General features: G+C 47.9%; 1 protein-coding gene across 10 annotated transcripts in view; it reads right to left on the bottom strand.

Moving 5' to 3' along the window:
• Window positions 1–8,485: 8,485 nt before the first annotated feature.
• Window positions 8,486–20,894, bottom strand: part of TNRC6A (trinucleotide repeat containing adaptor 6A) — a 106,501-nt gene continuing 94,092 nt past the window's right edge. For 9 of the 10 annotated variants that reach the window (XM_059036931.2, XM_059036924.2, XM_059036926.2 and 6 more), the window contains 7 exons: window positions 18,714–18,872; window positions 17,926–18,066; window positions 16,398–16,505; window positions 14,972–15,193; window positions 12,778–12,848; window positions 11,835–11,974; window positions 8,486–11,322 (listed from right to left, as the gene is read on the bottom strand). In XM_059036931.2, the coding sequence (XP_058892914.1) occupies window positions 10,947–11,322; window positions 11,835–11,974; window positions 12,778–12,848; window positions 14,972–15,193; window positions 16,398–16,505; window positions 17,926–18,066; window positions 18,714–18,872 (1,217 nt within the window). In that variant the 3' untranslated portion in view covers window positions 8,486–10,946. Of the gene's footprint in view, window positions 11,323–11,834; window positions 11,975–12,194; window positions 12,323–12,777; window positions 12,849–14,971; window positions 15,194–16,397; window positions 16,506–17,925; window positions 18,067–18,713; window positions 18,873–20,894 lie in introns of all 10 variants that reach the window. The other variant, XR_010836586.1, reaches the window with a different exon arrangement.

Genomic DNA, 20,894 nt, shown 5'->3' with positions numbered 1-20,894 from the left:
AGCAATTCAAGAAGCTCATCTACAAGAAGACGGGCCCCAACAATTAATTCAAGGACTCTTGGATCAGCTTCAATGGTTAAACCCCATGCATTGGTTTCAAAATGGACTCACAGGATTTATTACCGTGGGGTCATGTGTATTGTTGATGTTAATTGCATTACTTTGTTTATTACGCTTTATTGTTGGCCGTCTGGCTGCTCTTCGTCAGGAGGTGTATGGGTTGAAATTGCATTATCAAGCTTTAAAAAATAAAAGAGGGGGAAATGTGGCGAGAATTGCCCTCTGAGGAAGGCGCCATTAAGACCCTCATAAGCCTCAGGGCCCGACTGTACTCTCCTTGGTATGCATCCTGGACTTTATGGTATGAACGTAAAAAAGGAGATGGCCTTTGGCCAAATCGCTCCAGGAACCTGCTCAGTTACTGGGAGTCCCTGGTTGTTCCCTAAAGCTAGGAAAAGCAACCCTGGAGGGGAAATTGGTGCCTTTGAGGGAGAAGGCGAGAAGCCAATCAACCAGCTGATGCCGATAAGGTGTGACTAAGCCGAGAAGCCAATCAACCAGCTGATGCCGATAAGGCATGACTATAAGCAAATTCCCTGCTTTAGGGGTGTATATATATGGCTATGCTTTGTTATTAAACTTGCCTTGCAACCATCAGTTGCTTGTGCCCTTCTGATCCTATACCTTGGTGCGTTCAGTTCCCTACCCCCTCTCGTCGATTGTTGCTGCACTTTGAGGACCCGCCGCGACTGGTGGCGGTGTTGGGTCTTCGTTTCTGTGCGAGGGCTTTCTCTAGTTGCGGCGAGCGGGGGCCACTCTTCATCACGATGCGCGGGCCTCTCACTATCGCGGCCTCTCTTGTTGCGGAGCACAGAGCTCCAGACGTGCAGGCTCAGTAGTTGTGGCTCACGGGCCTAGTTGCTCCGCGGCATGTGGGATCTTCCCAGACCAGGGCTCGAACCCGTGTCCCCTGCATCGGCAGGCAGGTTCTCAACCACTGCGCCACCAGGGAAGCCCCGTGTTTTCTAAAAGGCCTAGAGACCATGTAGCTGGTGTCCCTCCTCTTTCCCGTTGTGTTGGTCATTTTGGCGAATTACTGGAAGATGGCGGTTCCGGCCAAAAGGAAGCCACAATTTGTTTATCTGTGCATCTGTTGGGGGATATTTGAGTTGTTTCCAGTTTGGAGAGACTGTAAATAAAGTGCTGTGAACAACAGCATAAGTCTTTGAATAGACACATTTCTTCCTTTCTCTTGAGTACATGCCTAGGTGGGGAATGGCTGGATCACGTGGTCAGTGTAAAATTAAGTATTTAAGAAACAGCCAGGACTTCCCTGGTGGTCCAGTGGTAGAGAATCCATCTTCCAATGCAGGGGGCATGGGTTCGATCCCCGGTCGGAGAACTAAGATCCCATAAACTGCAGTGCAGCCGCAAAACAAACAAACAAAAACAATTGTAGATTAGGGATAGTGGACTCAGATTGTATTATATTTCTGTTGTACAACTAAGGAAGCAGACTCAGGGCTATTCATCGTCATCAGCAAGGCCACCCAGCCATGCAACCGTTCAGCACATTGTTATTATCTGCCTGCCACCAACCACACACTCTTCTAGGCACTGGAGAATCGAGAGGGGGAAAAACAGACAACCACTGTCTCTTCGGAAGCTAATGCTCTCACGCAAAAACTGTGCATGAATGTTCATAGTAGCATTATTCATCATCGCCAAAGAGTAGAAACAACCCAAATGTCCATCAGCTGATGACTGGATAAACAAAATGTGGTCTATCCATACAATGGAATATTATTCCATTTTCTGACCCATGCCACATATGGATGAACCTTTAAAACATTATGCTAAGTGAAATTAGCACTAAGCCAGACATGGAAGGTCACATATCATAAGATATAGATGATTTATATAAAATGCCCAGAATAGACAAATCTATAGGGACAGAAAGTAGGTTAGTGGTTGCCTAGGGCTGGCCGACTGAGAGACGGGGAGTGACTGCTAAGGGTACAGAATAATGAAAATGGTCTAAACCTGACCATGGTCATGACCCCACAACTGTGAATATACTAGAAACCACTGGATTTTATGGCATGTGAGTTATCTCTCAAACTTGTTATGGAAAAAAAAAAAAAGCAGCAAATGCTCTTGGAGTGAAAGTAGATCAATAAAGACAAAAATACAACTGATTTTTTCTAGAAGTGGCAACCTACTGGAGGCATACACGTAAACCAGCTTCAGTTTGTCTGATCACTGCTCCTAACTATTCTACGTCTAATAGCTCAGTTATTATGCTTTCTGTTATGAGGACAGTCTCACTCTGGGATTTAAGATTCTGTGTTAGTCAGGGTTCTCCAGAGGAATAGAAACAATAGGACATTGAAGGCATTGGCTTATGTGACTACAGAGGTCAGCAAATCTAAAATCTGCAGGATAGTCCAGCAGGCTGGAGGCCCAGGAAGAGTCAACGGTGTAGTTCAAATTCAAAGGCCCTCTGCTGTCAGAATTCATTCCTTCTTGTTCCAGGGAGGATCAGCCTTTTGCTTAATTCAAGCCTTCAACTGATCAGATGAGGCCCTCTTGCACTATGAAGGACAATCTGCTTTAATCAAAGTCTCTACTAATTTAAATGTTAATCTCGGGACTTCCCTGGTGGTCCAGTAGTTAAGAATCTGCCTTCCAATACAGGGGACACGGGTTTGATCCCTGGTCAGGGAACTAAGACACCACATGCCATGGAGCAACCAAGCCTGTGCTCTCTAGAGCCCGTGTGCCGTAACAAAAGATCCTGCATGCCACAGTGAAGATCCGTGTGCCACAACTAAGACCCAATGCAGCCAAATAAATAAATATTTGAAGAATAAATAAAATAAAAATTTTTTAGGTGTTAATGTCATCCAAAGACACTCTCACAGAAACATCCAGAATAATAACATCCAGGGGCAGGGACAGATGGCTGAGGGCCAGGTCACTTCAGAACAAGTCACCGCTCCCCTCTTTAATGGTCATTTTCTTGGAGATCCTCTCCCTTACCCTGCCCCTTCCCCCCACCAGGGTGGCAACCTCTTTCCTTAGCCTTTGCCCTCACTCCCAGGATGGAGACACCCTTCTTTAACCTGTCCCCCCTCCCCAGGGTGGAGACCCTCACTGCCAGGGGTGTGCAAGTGCCCTTGGGAGTGAGTGCCTCCTTCCACCCTCACATCCCACGTACCTCCCTTGCCTCTCCATCATCCCAGCCCTGCCCCTCCAGGGAAACTGCATCTCCATCCCCCAAAGGGTGGGCTCTATCTCCCCTGTCCCTGAATATGGATGGATTCAGTTGTTCTCAGTACGTCTTGCAGGGAGGGCCGTCTGTGACTGGAGGATGAGAAGGAAGTCCCCAGCCCCCATGGGAGGTGCTTGAGGAGCTGATGGGGGTGGGGCAGAGCATCTGGCCATTGCCAGCAGGGAGCCAAAGGCTGGTGGGGAGAGAGGGCTGGACGTCCTGAGGGACTGGAGGGAAGCCAGTGGAAGGCTGGTGAGCTGGTGGAAAGGGCAACAGGGGAGGTCGAGGCCAACAGGGCCGGTTCCGCAGGGCCTTGAAGGCCACGGGAAGGAGCTTGTGGCTGTGCCAAGTGCAGTGGGAACCACTGAAGGGTTGGCGGCTGGGGAGTGGCCAGATCTGGCCTTCACTCCGCAGTCTGATGGGAGGATGACAATGCGTTTGTTCTGGTAATGCACTTGGACTCCTTGGAGACGGCAAGAGATGCTATGAAGGAAATAAAACAGGGCACGTGCTACACCTGGCTTCTCATCCTCCGTGTGGTTGGCACTTGGAGCTGGACCATCCTTTGCTGTGGGGTCTGTCCTGTGTGTTCAAGGACATCAGGTAGCATCCCTACCCACCGGATGCCAGGAGCAGTCCCCCCTCCCCCTGGGTGTAACAGCAAAAATGTCTCCAGACTTTGCCAACCGTCCCCTGGGGCGGGGCCCCAAATTGCCGCCAGCTGAGAACCACTGTCCTGGACTAGAGAACAGCTGTGTGTGGGAGGAGTCTGAGGGAGCGTTCTGTGCAAAGGCACCTCTGCTCGGGGTGGGATCAGGAGTCAGCCGGCTGAACACCTGGGTCGCGGCTGATTCAGAGGAAGAGGGGATGCCCCGGGGTGGGAGTGAGAAAGAAGGTCTGGGGAGGACTGAAGAGAGGAGAGCAGGTGAGGACAGGGACTGACGGCCTTGGGTACACCAGCTTGCCGGCTGCGGTAAGGGTTTGGGTTTTTTCCTAAGTGCTACAGAAAGCCATCGGAGGGTTGTAAACGTGGCGGTGATGTAACTGAGCCGAGGCCCTAGAGTTTAGTGGTAGAAGAGGACTTTCTGGGGTGATGGACTCAGGTTATATCTTGACTGAGATGAGGGCTACATGAGTGCATGCATTTACCCAAACCCACTGGGTGGTACACTTTAGAACTGAGCTCCAGCACTGTATGAAAATTATGTTGGTTTTTAATTTTTTTTTCCAATTTTATTTATTTTTGCCTGCATTGGGTCTTCATTGCTGCACGCGGGCTTTCTCTAGTTGCGGCGAGCGGGGGCTACTCTTCGTTGCGGTGTGCAGGCTTCTCATTGCGGTGGCTTCTTTTGTGGCAGAGCACGGGCTCTGGGGTATGGGCTTCAGTAGTTGTGGCTCGCGGGCTCAGTAGCTGTGGCGCACGGGCTTAGTTGCTCCGCGACATGTGGGATCTTCCCGGACCAGGGCTCGAACCCGTGTCCCCTGCATTGGCAAATGGATTCTTAACCACCGCGCCACCAGGGAAGTCCAAAATTTATGTTGGTTTTTAAAACGGTAAAAATAAAGCTCGTCCTAGCTGTTGTGAGGAGGGTGGGCTGTGGGGCAGGAGCGGAAGCTGGGAGAAGAGAGAAGTGGCCCTAGCAGGAGGTGTGGGGGCTGAGGTCGTGGGGCTGAGGATGGAGAGATGGTCAGATTAAGGATCTCTTATGAAGGAAAAGCAGATGGATTTGGGATGTTGGGGGTCCGGGACTGAGCTAGTAGGCGGTCTGATGAGAATTTCAACCCGGACTGGTCTAATTCCAAAAGCCATGCCCTTAACCAGTAAAGTTTATTTAACCTACTCTCTCCCTCTTTTTTTTTTTTTTTTTTTTTGGCCACATGGCATGTGGGATCTTAATTTTCCAACGAGGGATCGAACCCACGCCCCCTGCAGTGGAAGCGCGGATGGAGTCTTAATCACTGGACCGCTAGGGAAGTCCACATGGTACCTCCTCTCAAGGGCACGGTGGCTCATGGGAAGAGCTCTCCCTCTGCCATGTTCCCCGGGCCTCAGGCACGCAGGAAATCCCACTTCTGCCCGTGACCTGAACAGCTACTTATGTAACTAAGATGGTCTTTATTTTTATTATTTTTTTAAAAATAAATTTATTTATTTATTTTGGGCTGCGTTGGGTCTTCGTTGCTGCACGCGCCACTCCTCGTTGCGGTGCGCGGGCTTCTCATTGCAGTGGCTTCTCTTATTGTGGAGCACGGGCTCTAGGCGCGCGGGCTTCAGTCGATGCAGCACGCGAGCGAGCTCAGTAGTTGTGGCTCGTGGGGTTAGTCGCTCCGCGGCATGTGGAATCTTCCTGGATCAGTGATCGAACCCGTGTCCCCTGCATTGGCAGGCGGATTCTCAACCACTGCACCACCAGGGAAGCCCCGGGAGTTGATTTCTAAAACTATGAAATCAGCGAAAACCCAGGTGGTTCAGTGATATGGTGAAACTGAGCAGGACCCTGTGGGGCTCCTGGGCACAAAAGCCTTTCTGGGTCCCCCATTTCTTGTTTGCAGGAAAAAGGCTTCATTCAGCCTCCATGCCCTTCCCTGAGTTCCAAAGGGCAGGTGTAAACAGTTGCTACTCAGGGAAGGGAGGGGATGCAGAGACAAGGGAGGAGCTGCCTAGAAACAATAGTGCAGCCTGGGGGCAGGGTCCCGGTTCCCCCTCAAGGGATACAGATACTGAAAGGCCCACCAGGTGGGAGAAATTAACTGTATGCTGTCCACAAGCACGGACCCCAGACTGGATGGATCCAGAAGGTTGATGATGCTGACTCCCAATTGCCTCACCATCAACCAATCAGAAGAATGTCCACGAGCTGACCACACCCCCTTGGAACCGGTACTATATATAAATCTCCTTACTAACCCCTCCAGGTCAGGACACACAGTTTTGAGGGCATTAGCGTGCCGTGGCCCCTTTTGCCTGGCAAAGCAATAAAGCTATTCTTTTCTACTTCACCCAAGACTCTGTCTCTGAGACTCAATTCGGTACAGGGTACAGAGGCCAGATTTTGGCTACAACGGTAACATGGTAATGGGGTCCGTGAATTGGATTCAGGCTTGCAGACTGTTTAGATCTTGGGATCCAAGTCTGTCCTCTTCTAGAAGTTGCTGGACTGTGGATACAGCTTCCCTCACTGTCCAAAGCCCAGCCCTGCTGTACCAGCAGGCTGCGGTGCTCCCCTACCTAGTGAGGCAATGGCTGGCCAGGACAGGGGCCTACTGGTCCCTGAGGGCTGGGATAGGGCCCAGAGATTCAGTGTGACCTAGCAGGACCCTATGCGGGCCTTCCCCCAGATACTCTGCTTTAGCTCCTCTATGAGGTACCTAGATAATGGTATTTGATGCAAATTTCCTGAGTTGTTCTGCAGATGTGAAACTGCCCCCCCCCACCAAATGGAAGATGTTAACTACTTGATGACCATGAGCACAGAGCCCCAGACCTCCTGGAGCCCAAGGACTGATACACTTAACCCCTGGGACACCACCCTGTTCCCTCATCAGCCAATCAGAGAATTGTACACGAGCTGATCGGTACCCTGCGACCCCGACTCCCTCACCTGGCTTTAAAAAACGCTTTGCTGAGACCCTTGGAGCTTGAGGCTTTTTAGGGCATGAGCCACCTTGTCTCCTTGCATGGCCTTGCAACAATCCTTTCTCTGCTCCAAACTCCGACGTTTCAGTTTGTTTGGCCTGCGCGTCGGGCACGTGAACTTGTGTTAACATCAGGACTGGGAAGTCACCCTGATGCCCCTTTACCAGAGCGATCTCTGCCACTCTAGTCATCCAGAGCTGGAGCTCTCCAGCCCCGCTTCAATTCAAGCAAGTAGGGTTCGTGGGCCTTATCGTGGCCCATCTTTCTGAAGCATCAGAGACTTTTTGAAGAACAGCAATTTAACTGGCTATTTGGAAACATTATTTCTAGGTGAAAATGGGTATGATGGAGCCAAATGCAACATTCATATACAGCTTTAACCTAAAGTGAAGAGTTCAAAACTCTGCCCCCAGATCCCAGAGAGATCCACACCTTCCATCCTCTCCTTAACTCTGGGAGTGTGTTGGTGGACAATTTGAGCCACACTGTACTAGGACTTTGTTTCCTGTTCTAGGGCCAGGCTGGGGTGCTCCGAAAATGAGAAAACACGTACAAACACGAAGTATGTAGAGAAGCCTTTAACATACTGTTACTGTTATCTCCTCCCCCAGGACCCTGCAAACACCCACTCAGAGGCAGGGCCAAAGCCCTGGTCTCTGGTAAGGGGCTCTCAAGTTTCATCTGGGTGGTTTCTCATCCAAGGACCCCGCCGCTCACATCTGAAATCAAAGGATCGACTGGAAAAGATCTCCTAAGTTTTGAAGAGGGAAAATCAGTCAAGTCCCAATGCATGCAAATTATCTCTCAGCCAAATATTAAGCCAGCTTGCTCAGTGCAACCTTTTGCCTCAGCTGTCTCCTCCGTCAGCTCAGTCTTTAGACCCTACCTGTCAAGAACTTCACCCCCACCTTCCCTGGTTCATCCACCCCAAGTCTGACAGCACGGCGCGACCACAATTTTTGGTCCTCAAATGTCAACCGCCAACAGCTGTTATCCCTTCAATATCTACTCAGCACCCACTGCGTGTGTGACCACGTGGGTTACAAAGACCAGCAAGAGATTATTCATTGGCTGCGGCTCATTCATCAACAGCAATGATCAGAAAGGGACCACGGTTTTGAAGCAAAAGCACCAACGGGAGGAGGTACCTAAATCTGATGGAGAAAAAAACCCACCCCGTGTAAGCTGAACCCAGTGATTACTGTCTTTGAGGGGAAGGCAGGGCTGGGCAGGCCTACAGGGGAAGGAGAGTGGAGCCAGAGCAGCAAAGCACAGCAGCTCAGGATGTCTAGAGCCAAGACACGTCCAGGGGCACAGGAGCTGTGGGGCCCTCGAGAGCTGTATCTGGAGATGTATGACTGGACGTGTTAAAATGTTTAGATCAACTCTTAACAGGCTGTTAGTGACTTGAGGTCACAGAGCCTGGGGAACGCCACGGTCAAACTAATGGCCTGGACTAAGGACTAAGGACGGGACGGGCAGTTGGGAGAGATTAACAAAGAGTTAGGAGCAACACAGCCGCTTAGGGCCCAGAACTGTTGTGTTGAAGGACGAGGCAAACACCAAGCCACTGGTAAATTTTTTAAATCAAACACTTTATTTTCACATAACAAGCGCAAAAAACTCCCAAACACTTTAACAATACAATTAACGCAGTTATGAAGTCAATTATATATATATACTACTCAAAGCCCCAAAAGGTCAATCAGCTTAACGTTCCCAACGTTTCCAGACGTGGTTTTTCAAAGCTACCTTTGGTTTTTGGAAAAACCAGTATGGAAGTCAATATACATTGAATGCATTGAACAACATTTGCTTATAGTTAAGGGGTCCAACGACATCAGCTTACACCTGGCAAGTTGGAGCATGATTTGAAGTCATACGCTGAAGTACGTACGCAGGTTCTGGCCCGGAGCTCCTGCAGTGAGGGGCGAGGCGGGCCGTGAAGGGGGAGGGAAAGGCCAGTCCAGGCTGTGGCATTTCTCACTGTGTAACAGAGGTATGAGAGTTTAACACTAGAACACTGTCAAGTCATTAAGCTTCATGTTCCAAATGGTCTCCTGCTGAGGCTTGAGATGGGCACAAATGGTGGGGAGATGAAGTCACAGAAGAGTTTTGAGCAACAAGATCCCAAAGATGCTCAAGGAGGGCAGCAAGGAGCAAGCGACAGTTTCCCACTGTTCTCACATTATTTCAGGGTGAAATTGTGTATAAGTTCGGATAAAATATTCAAATATTTGCTTAGATTTTTACCGGTTGCTCTATGAGAGCCCTCATACACAGCAACTTTGAAACTTTCATTATAAAAAAGAGCGTACAAATAAATTCACAAAAAAGAGACAATTAATGTTGAGCAGCCAAAAAGTCATGGTTTATTATATCTGAAGAAATTTCATAATTCAAACACAACCAAACTGTACATTTTACAATCACATTCTATTTGTAAACAGTTAAAAGCCACTGACTTCTTTTGCATCTTAGGACACAAACAGTTAGAATCAAGGCAATGAAATGATGGCAAATTCTGTACTGTTAAAATTTTTACCCTTGTTTAGTCTCTCTTCTTTGACTAAGCAAGCATTATAATACCATTTGTGGGCAAAAAAAGGGGAAAGGAGAGAAAGAAATTTTAAAAATGGTGTAACTCGTTAGTTTGCAACAACATTTAAAAGTTTCTTTATACAACGAACAATTCTGTAAGCCCAATACCTTGGTTACAGTATGCATAGTTACTGATTTCGGCTTTAAGGTACAACAGTTAAACATTAACACAGTCACAAGAGAGCAGAAACATATAGAGCCACTTGATGGGATTACAAAAAATTATTACCTACTGATTATTAGCAAACCATCATCACTCACTAATAAAAAGACAGCATCTGAAAGCAGAATCTCAAACTCCAGCTTTAAGCGTTTTTTTGTTTTTTGTTTTTTTTTTTTCTTTTTGGCAGAGAAAATTCTTTAACAGAGCAATATGTAGTATCAGTGCTAAAAGTTGGGGTTTTTCTTTTTTTCCTATAAGAAACTACAAGGAGGTGTTTTTTTTGTTTTTTTTTTTTTGTTTTTTGTTTTTTTTAAACCGGGGAACTGGTTTTCCTGAGAACCATGCTCTTTGATTTAGGACAGGAATAGAAAAACAAAAGAACATGGCCAAATGCTGCTCCTTTTTCCCAGAGATAGAAAGCATCTTTTAAATCATCCTCCATTTTTTTTTTTTTGTCTTTTAATTTTTTTTTTAAATGATGGAAGAGTAAACATTTTTTTCTCAAAAAACAAACAAAAAAATCTGTAAACAAGAAGGTTCAACGTGGGAACCTTCAAAACAAAATGGAAAGCCTATTCAAAGTGCAGGGCCCGTCCTGGGTGGCAGGTGGGCTGCAAGTCACAGCTGTGGCCACAGTTTTTCAAACTGCAGAGCGAAATTCTTTAGTTTTATAACATGAAAAAACTGGTGCAATACTTTCATTTATAGTCCTAAGTCAGTATCATAACTTGATCTTTTAAACTCCACGATACCACAATAAGGTAGGCAAACATCAAGGCATAGTAGAGAGCGCACACCTTTTAAGAACATCCTTGAGTAAACATTTACACTGGAACAGCTGCCCCCCCATATTGCCGATCAGACGGAGAGAACATCATTCAGTGCAAAGTTAAAAGCTCATACATTATCAGCCCAAAAAATGGTTTTGCCAAAGGAAAAGAAGAAAAGAAGAGAAAAAGGATGAATGGGGCGGCGGGGGGCGGGGAGAACCCAAAGGCTAAACAGGATGAATATACACAAGTGAGCTCATTCTATACGGTGTAGCATGTATGGCGCTATTTGGGAGTGTAAATAGATAGATACCTTTTCACATTATAATATTGGCCTGCATGATTCAAGTATTCAAACTGATATGTTTCAGGGAAAACAAAGTGGAGAATGTGCAGAGAACAGCTGTTCCCACAGGTGGCCCTGGCTGCAGGCGGCGAGCCCAACTCAGTGCTCCTTTCTCTCGCGTCTCGAGGTCGCAGTTCTGAGTCGAGTCTACACTGTTACATGGACTCTCCACCCCCACCCAGGTGGTCAACAGAAAGAAAAGCGTTAATGGGGGACGGGCTGCTAATTCCCCGGGGGTCGCTGCTGCTTGGAGGACCCCACAAGCTTGTGGAATAATGTGGGGTCCCCCAGAGGGAAGTGCCATGAAGGTCTCCACAGTTAGTTCCCGACAGCCCAGCACCATTCCAGTGATTGAGATCGGTCCGGCTGGAGAATGAGTGGGAACAGTCGAGGGAGCCCAGCCGGCCCTGGCTGGACCCGAGAGACTGCCAGCTGGGAGAAGGGGTCAGAGACTGACTTTGTGCAAAGAAACGACTGATCTCCTCTTCACTGGCAAGCTCAGCAAGAATAGTAGTGTTCCCCAGTACACACCTGGAGGAGAGAGACACAAGCAGGCTAGCTGAGGGGTCTGAGCCAAAGTCAGGGTGACACCGTCTCTGCTACAAAAGCAGTGCAGGGCGGAGAGGGAGAGGCCGGGCCACAAAAGGACCCAGCGTGCCCTCCCTTCCAGCCAGCGTGTGCCCCGGAGGCTGCACACGGCGGGGGCCCGGCGCCCAGGGATCTCGGGGCCCAGCTGGGCCAACCCGGTGCTGTTGCAAGATCATGTCTTCTTGTCTCCTAATAGACAATTTAAGCGATTTTCTAGGGCCATCTGGATCTGGTGTGATGCAGCCCCTTCTGAGCACTGCCCCCGGAGCCCAAGACACAGTGGGGCTGCAGCTTTTATGAAGCGCTCACCGCGGGACCCCGGGTGCTGGCCCAGAGATGGCACACGGAGTCACCAGCTGCGCTTTCATACACACGAGGGAGCCCTAACGAGAGAATTCCGAACTTGCGATCCCAAGGGCATTTTCCAGGTGCCATGTGCAGAATGGCCAACTTACATGTGCAGAGACTTTTGTGCCTTCACTACCTCTTCTTTTGAACTGTAACGGACCAAAGCATTTCCATGTGGGAGGTTCAGGTGGAATGTTATCAGCGGGCCATGCTGCATGCACAGCGTACGCAGAGTGGAGCCATCAATCTAGGAGACAGAGCGCGGGAACTGCCGGTTAGATGCACCGCCATGGAGGCCGTCCGTCCAGGTGGGCTGTCCCAGGCTGGGACCCTGGTCTCTCTCTCTCTCTCTCTCTCTCTCTCTCTCGCCCAAGGTTCTTCACTCCTGGTGCTGCTCTCCACTGGGACTCACTGCTGTGACAGGGTACAGTGCCCCCTCCCCACCTCCACTGGTCCCAGAGCCGTACCTCTGTGGCCTCTAGACTCCTGGACATTCCCCAGATCCCCATTTCCTTAGTTAGTCATTGCCCCTGCTGTGGCTTCATGTCTTCTCTCTTCCCTGCCCTGAGGACAGGATGCATCAAGGCACTGCTCCCTGGGGAGGAGGGGGGTGGGCTCTTAACACCCAGCCTCCAGAGGAGGGGGCAGTCCAGGGACTAAGAAAGTGTTCTAATCTAAAAGGGCAGACAAGCTTTCTCAAAGTGCAGTACAAGGACCACCCGCATCAAATCCATCTGAACGCCCTCACAGAGATGCAGAGCCCTGACCTAGCCCAGACGTACTAGGGTCTGGGGGGTAAGGTCCAGGACTCTGTATTTTTGGTCAGCTCCCGTGCATCTTATAGTGTAAAAAACCACTGGATCAGACCACCAGCCTGCCTGAGGCATCTAAAGACCATTCTCTGCTATTTCCTCTGCCCGGCCTTGACATCTACTCGGCACCACTTGGAAGGCCTGGGTAGTCCTCATCTCAGACTTAAACCAGAATGGAAAGCTTTGCCTCCATGCTACCTGGAGTATCCACGTAAGCCAGGGTACCTGATGTTCTTACCTGAGGTGTAAGGTTTTTCAGAACAAGCCAATTTGTTATTCTCCCTGAGCTGCTCTCACCCCAGCTGGAACCTAAACAAGGAAGAAAAAGGACAAGTCAGTTTCCCAAGACTGTGGCCTGAATGGCGGTTCAGGACAAACATACTCCAGTCAAACTGCAGGTGTTCAGGAGGATGGTCTGGGCTCGTGGCATCCTTCTCTTCCTTCTTACTTACCTGTGTGTCTACACGGGGTATTTCCTCTGTGGGCCCAGGATGCCAGCTCACTCCAGCTCTGACCAGGTGTTAATTTCTGGGGCACGTGGCTCTGCCTCTGGGGGGAGGGGGCTCAGAGGGCTGCCAGCTCATCACATGGTGGGCTAGTGAACCAAAGGCCAGATGCCTTTGGGGTCTTCCCATTTGTAAAGCTAAAACTATCGCAAAATGGTAGCCTTTGGAGAACAGCCTCAGCTCACGATGATCTCAGGTTATCGACTTGACGACTTTGCATGCACGTCCCACAGGGTGTGAAGTTCGAGGGGATGTAAGAGCTTGCGGTCGTCCAGACATTCCTCGTTTCAGTCTGGGCTATCACAGGGGCTCCACACCTGGCTCTCCCGCCCGGCCCTACAGCATCGTCTCTCCCTCCCAGCAGCAGAGCTTTAAGACATGATCAAGTCACTTCTGCTACAACTACTTAAAAGTGCCTCAGACCTGATGAGGATGATTATAATTTTTGTGACTTTCTGTTTGAATAATAAAAAAAAAATCCCACAAGGACTCAAGAGGCAAAAATATACAAATCAATTTTCACTGCAAAGTAAAGGAGCTGTTACAGTGGAGGATGACTGGACTGAATGTCAATATCATGACATAGTGTGAGTGTGTTTCGTGTTTGGTAACTGCAATCCTTGCTGCTTTTGTTGTGGTCATCCATTTACAATGCTTGGTGTCAGTTTACTTACCTCTTGTAAAAATAAAATACAGTGGCGGGGGGGGGGGGGGGGAATTGCCTCAGAAACACTCCGGGTGGCTCAGGAAGGTGGCAGCGCGACACAGCTCGCGCCCACTCGGCTCGCCCTGAACACCACCCGTTGCCAAGCCCCAGAAACGCCGACAGGAAGCCCTGTGCTCGCCCTGGTCTGCGCGCCTGGCACACGCTGCTCCCTCCGCGGGCCCGGCTCTTACAGGCTTCCTGAGCCCATTCAACTCCCCTGAGGGTAAGGGTGCTGCCAGGCTCTTAGCTGGCACCCAAAAGACGTCTGTGGCCTGAAGGAACCCCTTACACATGACAGCAATTACACTAACTTGCATTCAGTAGCTTGGAACAGACTCACGTGCTTTCCTCACATAATTAAAACTTTCCCCCAAAGGAAACACCGCAAGTTTTATTTCAGCCAATCACCTGTCCAAAGATCAGAAATTCTTAATGAGGTTTTACTACAATTTTCAGCCTGGAGATGAGAAAGTTTGGTGCATGTGGGGGCCGGGGTAGAATGGATGAACTGGTAGACGAGCTCTGAGTTGTATTTGTGGCCGTGTATGTTGCGTATGTTGGCGGGAGGTGGGCGGGGACATGATGCCAGTACAAATCCAGTGCTAGTCATTTACGGAAGGAGTAGAGAGGTAAGGCAACCGGCTGTCCCAGTTTTCCTGGGACAGTCTGGTTTAGGCCTGTACAGTTAATTAACAGCACCCCTTTTCACTCTCAAACGTCCCTGTTTAATCAATAAATTTTATGATCATCCTAAGTACAGGCCAAGCTTTCACCCAAACAGACCCCATTCTTCAAGGCCCAGATGGGCTGCTCCCACCTCCCCAGGCTTGTCAGATGACACTTCTGCTCCATGTGACATGGTATTATGACGAGCCTGCCATGAGCAGGAAGTTACTATACCTAATAAGAGGAGCCCTCGAGGAACTTCTGAAAGAAAGGAGATCCCCATTCCATTAACTTTATCACTGACAGATGTGTGTCTTTGGGGACATGTAAGTAAACTGGGCAAAATTTAAAATAAAATTTAAGACTCTCAAAAGCATGGCAATTGCAGAAGATAGCAATGAACTAGGAATCTTATGTTTAGTTAAGTTCTAATCTTACTTTATAGAGGATAATGCAACAGTCTGCTATTTAGGTCTCTGTTAAACTAGACTGTTGGTACTGGTTAGTGTTCAGCAAATAAACCACATGAAACCACCTTACGCATGTCATCTTACCTGGGGTATACCTGGCGTCAGAATTTCCCCATCCTCCACCTACACGAAGGGGAGAATTATCCCACGTCGACAAGGGTGGCTTCTGACCAGTCAGTCCCGGAGGTGGGCGGGACGGAGCAGTGATGTTTTTAGGTGGCAAAGGGACCTTCCACAGCTCATGAGCCAGAGAGGTGTTTGTAACTGAACCAGGAGACCATGTCAATTTGGAATCACTATTTCTGGCTACTCAAAGGAAAAAAACAAAGTTGGAAAGAGGGGAGATAAATGCTTTCAGAAAAGAGAAAATTTAAATAATGACAACACCCATTCCCCCACTAGAAGCGAATCATACAAACAAAAAAACTTAAAAAAAAAAACCCCCAAGTCAAACTAAACTGCAGAAGAAAAACAAAAAGCCAAAAGGAAACTGCTCCCTTGCCTGAAAACAGACTGTCTCTGATTAATAGTTTTAAGACCTGTGAGACCCTTAGTCCAGTGTATACAAGTACACTGAACACTGCTTTGAGCTGCTCTAAAGCAGCAAGTGGGAACTCCATACCTTAACAACCATAATGAGTTGCTCAAGACCAACACTTAGGCCATTCGATTTTAGCACTGTGTTATTCACTCACGAAGAAAAGGACTACAAAAGCAGCCCGAACTCAGGGAGTGTTCACGGCAGGCATTCGCCGGGGGCTACTCTATGCTGAGCGCTTGGTGTACACTACCTCTCATCCTCACACACATTCTACTAAGGTTCAGAGAGGTTAAGCAACTTGCCTATGGGTCCAGCGCACAGCCAGGAACACAGAAAACTAAATCGAAATAATACTAAAGAAAAACGAGAGAGCAGAAGGGGATAGAAAATTTTGTAACTTCTGTCACCATCAAGTATTTTTTCTACCTGCTCCTAAGGAGCACGTCTTTAAGTCAGCACGTCTCAAAGTGTGACGGGAAGACTGGTCACAACACAGTTTATTACTGGTCTGCGACAAATACAGAAATTCCGGGTGAGCGTCTGTAAACTCCGTCAGCAATCTGCTCTAACTCCCAAGTGTGTACTCTAGCAATGCCAAGTTCAGGTTTACTGTATTTTACAAAAGTGCTCAGTCTGCAAAGGATTGGGTGTTAGGAAAATAAGAGGTCCTTCACTACAGATCGTTGAGGACTGCTGCTTCCAACTAAATCACACTTCATCTGAGACGGCGCTCACACTAGAGCGGCAACTCGGTGACACCCGAGTATTTTAGTAAATGACTACTGGACACAGTAAATTTTAAAAGGGGGCAAATGGTGTTAAAAATATCTTCCCAGGCTCAGAAATATACTCTGCCAGCTCCCCGAGAAGAAGACTCTGAATCGAAAGAAGAGGGAAACACCACGGCCCTGGGCCCAGGTTCTGCCCCTTCCTCTGCCAGAGCCTTGGCAAACTCAGGACAAGGTCCACCTGAAGTGCTTTGTGCTGTACTGCTGAGGGGAACGTTGTAGTTGGAGGCACGAATGGATGACCAGGCACTAGTTGAAGGCAGCGTGGTGTTCAAGGATGAGGATGACCCTGCACGGGAAAAGAGCACCGTCAGTCACCCCTGGAGCAGGGGACGTGGCAGGAGAGAGAAGCAAAAGCACCCAGTGAGCCTGCAACTTAACAGTATGCCACAGAACGGACACAGCCACATTCCGGGCCATGGGAGCGGCACCCGTGACTAGCTTCCCACGGCCTTCAGACAGCATGTGGAGGGCTCGCTCTCTTATTTCCACCGTGGTTCAGAAGAGGCATCCCTCCCATTCCGGCCTTCTCACAACTGTCTGTGAGAACGCACCCCAACAGCGGGATCCAGCAAGAGACACCACCAGCCCTGCTTCTCAGCAGTGGGCTCCACCAGAGCTCCCAGCCTGTCTCTGCTCTCTAGTGACTTCTTATTGGGCAGCTCACCAAGGTGCTCTGGCACTGGCACTACCAGGGAGCCAGGCCTTGGTCCTCTCCCACCGTGCCCCACATTCAGTGTCGAAAACCTAGCCTTTCTTCCTATCTTTTAAAAAATCCCCTTGACCGCTACTCTAGTCCATTAGCTCCAGACCCAACCACTACGCGGACCGCTGCGACAGCGCCTGCCGCCAGGCTCTTTCATTCACTATCAGGCTGTGAGGTTTTATCGTTGGCTCTGTCCCCACGTTCTCCTGTGAAACTGGTGGCTTTAACTATTTCTATACATAGTTGTCTGCTAAATTCAGTCATTTTAGAATGATGAGGATTCTTATCTTAACACTGTGATCTGGTAAACACCTGTTAACAAATTATGTATTGAACAGAAAGTGTTGACTGCTTTACATTTTCCTCGTTACAAACTGTTTAAAGGGACAGCTGTGAGGCTGTACGCTACAGAAGGAGAAGATACCGTCATTCATTTCATTCACCTTTCTTCTACTGCGTGCATGGAATACTTACATGTGCCTGGGGCGAAAAATAACCATGTGGTAGGCAGGAGGAGGATTTTATTTGATAACCCATTAAAAAGCACATCTGGACTGTAGGCACCCTTAAATTTTTCTTATTTTCACTCTCTGTGAGAAAGAGCCAATTCCTTCTCCAGATGAAAGTTCTTTAACATCCAGAGTGTATAAACAAACAATAATATAACATCTTCCGTAAGAAACACCCATTTCTTAATAACCACAACACGGAAACTTGTTATAAAATGGGTAACATTTCATTCAGTTGTTAATACAGTTACTGGAAAGCAAATATTTGCTGGTCCTTTGCGTTTACCGTATCAAGTGGTAATAAATCCTCATCATTTTAAAAGGGGCTAAAGAGTCACCTATGGGAAATCGAGAATTCTGTTATCACTGTCACGAGCCCCTTGGAGGTCAGGCGCTGTGTGGTGCTCGAGTGACTCTCGCTGCTCAGTTTCGCATCTACTTTGAGCCACTGTCCTGCATCATTCAGAAGTCCTGAGTCGTATCCGCCTACATACCACTGTTCCTGTCCCTGAGGTGGTCGACTTCCCGCACAGTATTAATTGAGAGATTGTTTATGACACTGCCAGGAGTGACATAAGGGTCAGTTTCAGGGTCAATGTTTGGATAACCTTTCCATGGTTCACCAGGGCGAAATTCTGGAAATAAAAATTTAAAATTAGTTCAGGCTTAATCATCCTCTGAAAATTCATCAGTAACTACCGAAAAGTTTTATTCCTAAAGTCTATGCAATTATCAAATATCTTCCAATACTCTCAAATTATTTTCCAATACCCTAACAGGCTGACTCAATATCACAATTAACATAAACCGTTTTTTATGAATAACTTGCAAATTTTTTCTGGGTTTATATATTCTTAAAAGTAACATTTTAAAGTGCTTTATCACAAATCACAAAGCCACAGCAACTTGGATAGGATGAAACAGGTCATAGGTGCATTTCTGGTGACTCTGCAGCAAATGGAAACGCTGTCACCTCTGTCCCCAGACACAGCTAGAGAAGAACAGTGAATGAAGGTTTATATCATTCTTCGCACTGGCCTAATAATCCCTTTGTGGGACTAATCCCACCTTCACAGACTGGAGCATAAAGGCACTGGTAATGGGCCAGGTCACTCATCAGCCCAAGACCTGGGCTCAACTTCCCATTCGCATTTCTGTGCTCTTCCTCATCCTTCACGTAGTTCAGTCCAATCACACCGAGTCAAGGCCAAATCATTAGTGTATCTAGAGGTGTCGAAATCTTAATGGACACAAACTCTCCTAAAAGATGTCGGCATTTTACCTGGTGGCCAATTAACACTGCTAGAGCCGTTAGGCGATTTGGCACGTGGCCAGCCATCTCCTACTGAACCCGGAGGACTGGCTGGTGAAGTACTGCTGTTCATAAAGTCATAGGGAACAAATGGAGACTCTTCCAGCCTGAAACCACTTGAAATAGCACCTAAAAAGAGAAAATGCAAGGGCAATGTGAGCAAAATATAATATCACATTTATTTCTTGTAGTGTGTCAAATATAGCAAGAAAACTTTTTATTAGATCTGTGGATTCCAAACTGTTCTGTAGATTATGTGAAGATGTGAGGAGGAAAGAAAGCCCTGGGCTTTCTTCCAGACTTCACTCACTTCTAGTCTCTGATATGAATGAGGTCCTTGCCCACAATGACAGTATATTCTCACAAAAAGCCGAGTAAATGGACAGAGGGCAGAGGAGACAATGTGTCAAGGAGGGGCAGGGACCGCACGGAAAGAGTCTGGGGGAAAAGATTCTAGCCAGTGGCCGTGGCTTGCACAAAGACTCGAGGAGAAAAACCATTCAGCACATTTGAGGAACTGAAAGAGCATTTTGCCTGAAAAACAGTAAACGGGAGAGAGAACAACATGAAGGAGTGGGGCCCTGATCTTGAAGGGCAGGGATGACCAAGTACATTTTGTTCTAAATGCTTGGAACTCACAGATCCTGAGGTGGGGTGTGCACACGCGAGCTGTCCCAGGCCCTACCACTCCAGACTGGCCTATGCCCTGCCTGTTCCCCGAAGGCATCAGAATTTACAACACCCTCAGACAGGGCTTTGTAGGACTTGGCAAGGAGTTCTTTATACTGAGGGGTTTTAGGAAGGGAAGTAATACAGTCCCATTTGTTTTGAGGTCACATTTGCTGCAGTGTGGGAAATGGAGGGAAGGCTAGCATAGAAGCAGGGAGACCATTAGGAGACACAACAGATGCATAAACTGTATTTTGGAAGCAGAATGGGTACTATTCACAGATGGACTCAATGTGCAGACTGGAGAAAGGAAGAAATCAAGAATATCTCTTAGGCCCAAATATCCATCAACCGATGAATGCATGAACAAAATGTGGTACATATTATCCAATTCAACTCTAAAAAGGAGTGAAATACATGTGCATGCTACAACACGGATGAACCTCGAAAACATTACACTAAGCTAAAAATGCCAGTCATAAAAGTCCAGATATTATATGTTTCCACTTATATGAAATGTCCAGTACAGACAAATCTATAGAAAACAAAGATATTAGTTTTTACTCATGGCTAGAGAGATGGGAAAATGGAGGTGGGAGGAATGACACCTAAGGGGTTCTTCTATGGTAAGGAAAATGCTCAAAAGTTGATTGTGTGGGGCTTCCCTGGTGGCGCAGTGGTTAAGAATCCACCTGCCAATGCAGGGGACACAGATTCGAGCTCTGGTCTGGGAAGATCCCACATGCCGCGGAGCAACTAAGCCCGTGCGCCACAACTACTGAGCCTGCGCTTTAGAGCCTGCGAGCCACAACTACTGAGCCTGTGTGCCACAACTACTGAAGCCCACACGCCTAGAGCCTGTGCTCTGCAACAAGAGAAGCCACCGCAATGAGAAGCCCGCGCACCGCAACGAAGAGTAGCCCCTGCTCACCGCAATTAGAGAAAGCCCACGTGCAGCAATGAAGACCCAAAGCAGCCAAAAAAAACCAAAATTGATTGTTCGATGGATACCCAACTCTGAGAATGTTACTGAAAGCCACAGGATTTTATACTTTAAAAGGAGAAATTGTATTATATGTAAATTATCTCAAACTTTTTGAAAAAGAGAATGCCTCTTAAATTTCTAGCTTCAATAACTTGATCGAAGGAGGTACAATTTCTGGAATGGGGAGGAGCAAGGGTGAAGAAAGTGAAACTGAGCGGGTCCCTGTGGGGCCCTCCCACGTACAAAAGCCATTCCATGTCCCCCATTTCTTGTTTGTAGAAAATAGGTTTCAGCCTTCTAGACCTTCCTTGAGCTCCAAAGGGCAGATTCAAACAGATACTAATCTGGGGAGTGAGGGAACGCAGAAACAAAGGAAAGGCAGTCAAGAAACAGTAGTGTAGCCACGGGCCAGATCCTAGTTCCTCCTCAAACGATATACATTAACAACCTGATAGAAATCTGAGTTCTTCTACAGGAACTGAGGCCCCCAACCCAGG

Source organism: Kogia breviceps, chromosome 14, assembly GCF_026419965.1.
Source record: "Kogia breviceps isolate mKogBre1 chromosome 14, mKogBre1 haplotype 1, whole genome shotgun sequence".
Classification (NCBI taxonomy): Eukaryota; Metazoa; Chordata; class Mammalia; order Artiodactyla; family Physeteridae; genus Kogia; species Kogia breviceps.
This window is presented reverse-complemented; position numbering and strand designations above follow the sequence as displayed.